General features: G+C 61.5%; 1 protein-coding gene across 1 annotated transcript, besides 1 other annotated feature; it reads left to right on the top strand.

Moving 5' to 3' along the window:
- Positions 1-821: 821 nt before the first annotated feature.
- On the top strand, positions 822-2,078 carry Tco025E_09593 (mucin-like glycoprotein; the record flags this gene model as incomplete). The annotated part of the gene is made up of 1 exon (XM_029376405.1): positions 822-2,078. One exon carries the CDS (start codon positions 822-824, stop codon positions 2,076-2,078), a length of 1,257 nt encoding a protein of 418 aa, XP_029223629.1.
- A 208-nt stretch (positions 2,079-2,286) lies between these two features.
- Positions 2,287-2,313: a microsatellite.
- Position 2,314: the final 1 nt, after the last annotated feature.

Genomic DNA, 2,314 nt, shown 5'->3' with positions numbered 1-2,314 from the left:
CCTGGCAAAAAGGGCTTAGCAATGTGGGCGCCGCAGGAGCTGTCAAGCCGAGAGGGTGGACGCAACGTGCGGGTAGTTGCGCGGGAGCGGCGACCGAAAACGCTCGGCTCTTGGGCGCCTTCCTTTTTGCTGCTTTGTGAGTTCCCGAGGGCGGGGGAGGAATTTGGTTGGGCTGCGGTTTGCTGCGGCGGATGCGCGGCACAACAGTCCCGCCAGCGCAGCGCAGCAGCGGCCCAGTGAGTGAGGGACGAGGTATATTTTAAACTGTTTCCGATGGATGTTCGTGGGGATATAATTTACGTGGAGCGTGCATGGAGGACGCTCCACCACGCACGCGGCGCGGCGGTGCCGCAATTCCGTGGATTTGGGCGGCGTTGGGGAGAAGTGAGTGGGGGAATGCAGCAGCGGACTGCGTTTCTGCGGAAGTGCTTCAAGGGACTATTTTTTTAAAAAATGTATTTGTGTTTGTATTTATTTACCTGCGGGCACGAGGCACAACCGGCGGGCTGCGCTGCTGCGGGAAAAATGGGCGCCGTGTCCCGTGACCTCGCAGCAGCACCGTTTTTAGTTTCATTTTTTTTCTCTCCTCAAAAGCCCTGGCACTACCAAAGACGTCTGCGTGGGGCGGGGGCGGAACAAATTCCTCCTCCCGCGGCTGCAGGGCGCTGCCGCCTTGCCTTTTCCCTCTCCCTCCTTCTCCCTGCTCTCTCTCCGTCGTACTCCACCTCGGTCCCCATTTCTCTCCCTGTTCCTTTTTCTCCGCTCCCCCGCAGTCCACTGACTCCAGCGACTCTGTTACCCCACGATCACCGTTTTTGCTGATGGCGAAGATGGCGGCGGTGCGGCGCCGTGCGGTGTGCGCGTTGGCGCTCCTTGCGCTGCTCTGCGGCCCCTTCTGCGTAGCGGCGGCGGCTGCTTCTTCGGCTGAGGAGGAGGTGGATGTGTCGGTGCAGATTTCGTGCGCGGACAGTGACAACAAGTTGAGTTGGCGCTTTCCTGGTGAAGGTGCCTGGCAGAAGTGTGCATTCACTGTGGATGAGTCTTTCACTATGAGTGGAGCCATTCACGACGATGAGAACTCCCTCTGCGCCTGGGCCGGAACTCAGTACTCTCCTTTCCGTTCAGCGAGTGGTAGCGTCTGCTCTGGAGCCACGGCAGAGAACGATCTTGCGTTTACCATGAGGTGCAAGACGAAGAAAAACAGCGGGGCGTACAAGCGGTGGCAGAGTGTATGCAAGCAACCCGGCGGTGCGGCTCCTGCGGCTGTTTCGGGCGGCGAGCCACTTGGCGTGTTGCAAACTTGCACCATGCAACCGTCCAGTGGAAACGCAGCTGAAGAGGGGCCAGATGCGCCTCAAGGGGGCTCACAAGAAGACGCCGGAGGAGCGCAACTGAAAGGGACGCCAGAAGGTGGGAAAGGCACACAGCTGCACGACGAGCCCGAAGATGCGACTGGGCCGCAGGGTGCGCAGCAGTTGGCGGGTGTAGGTGCAGCTGCGAACACGGAGGGCAAAGCCGCGGAGCCGCCGCGGGGGGAAGACCAGCGCGGCGCAGAAGAAGTTCCAGCAGGTGCTGGGCCCGGCCGCGCCGCGGGCCCCACGGTGCAGCAGCCTGCAGAGTCTGCGACTCAGTCCGCTGGCACTGCAGCGGCCCCGGGGACTGTCGATGTGCAGCCCGCGCACGGCGTTGAGAGTAAACCGCAGACGGCTGAAAGTGCGGGCGCCAGCGACGCGCCACCCAAACCGGGTGCACAGCCACAGGCGGGAGGTGAGTTGGCGGAGGGCGGCGTTGGCGGTGCTACGGGGCAAGCGAAAGCAGCAGAAGGCAGTGAAGAAGAGCGAGAAGGCGCAGAACGTACAACGACGACTGGGCACGGCAGCGACTCGACAAACCCCGCGCAGTCCACTGCCGGCGCCACACAGGCTTCGGCGCCTAAATCCGCCACCAACAGCAGCGCCACTCAGAAAACTGTGGCCAATTCTGCAGACAGCACTGCCACCAACGCCCTGCTTCTGCGTGCACCTCTGCTGCTGCTGTCGCTGCTGCTCACGGCTGTCCTTGCCTGCGCTGCCGCGTAGGTAGGGCGAAGCAACCGCACACACACACACCCTGGCAGGGACGAGGAGTACGCTTTCTGTGCTCAATTTGCTTGTCGTCCCCGTGGGACAATCCTTCTCTCTCCCCTGTGTTTTGAGTTTTTTTTGCTTTTTTTTTTCTATTGCTTCGCCACTCCATGCACGTTCCCATGGGCGGCGCACCCTTTTCCCCCTCCTGTTTACTGCCGCCCACACACACACACACACACACACACACG

The sequence above is a fragment of the Trypanosoma conorhini genome (assembly GCF_003719485.1).
Source record: "Trypanosoma conorhini strain 025E chromosome Unknown Tco_14.4_contig_01185, whole genome shotgun sequence".
NCBI lineage: Eukaryota > Euglenozoa > Kinetoplastea > Trypanosomatida > Trypanosomatidae > Trypanosoma > Trypanosoma conorhini.
The sequence above is the reverse complement of the archived record's forward strand: the minus strand, read 5'-3'. Positions and strand labels throughout refer to the sequence as shown.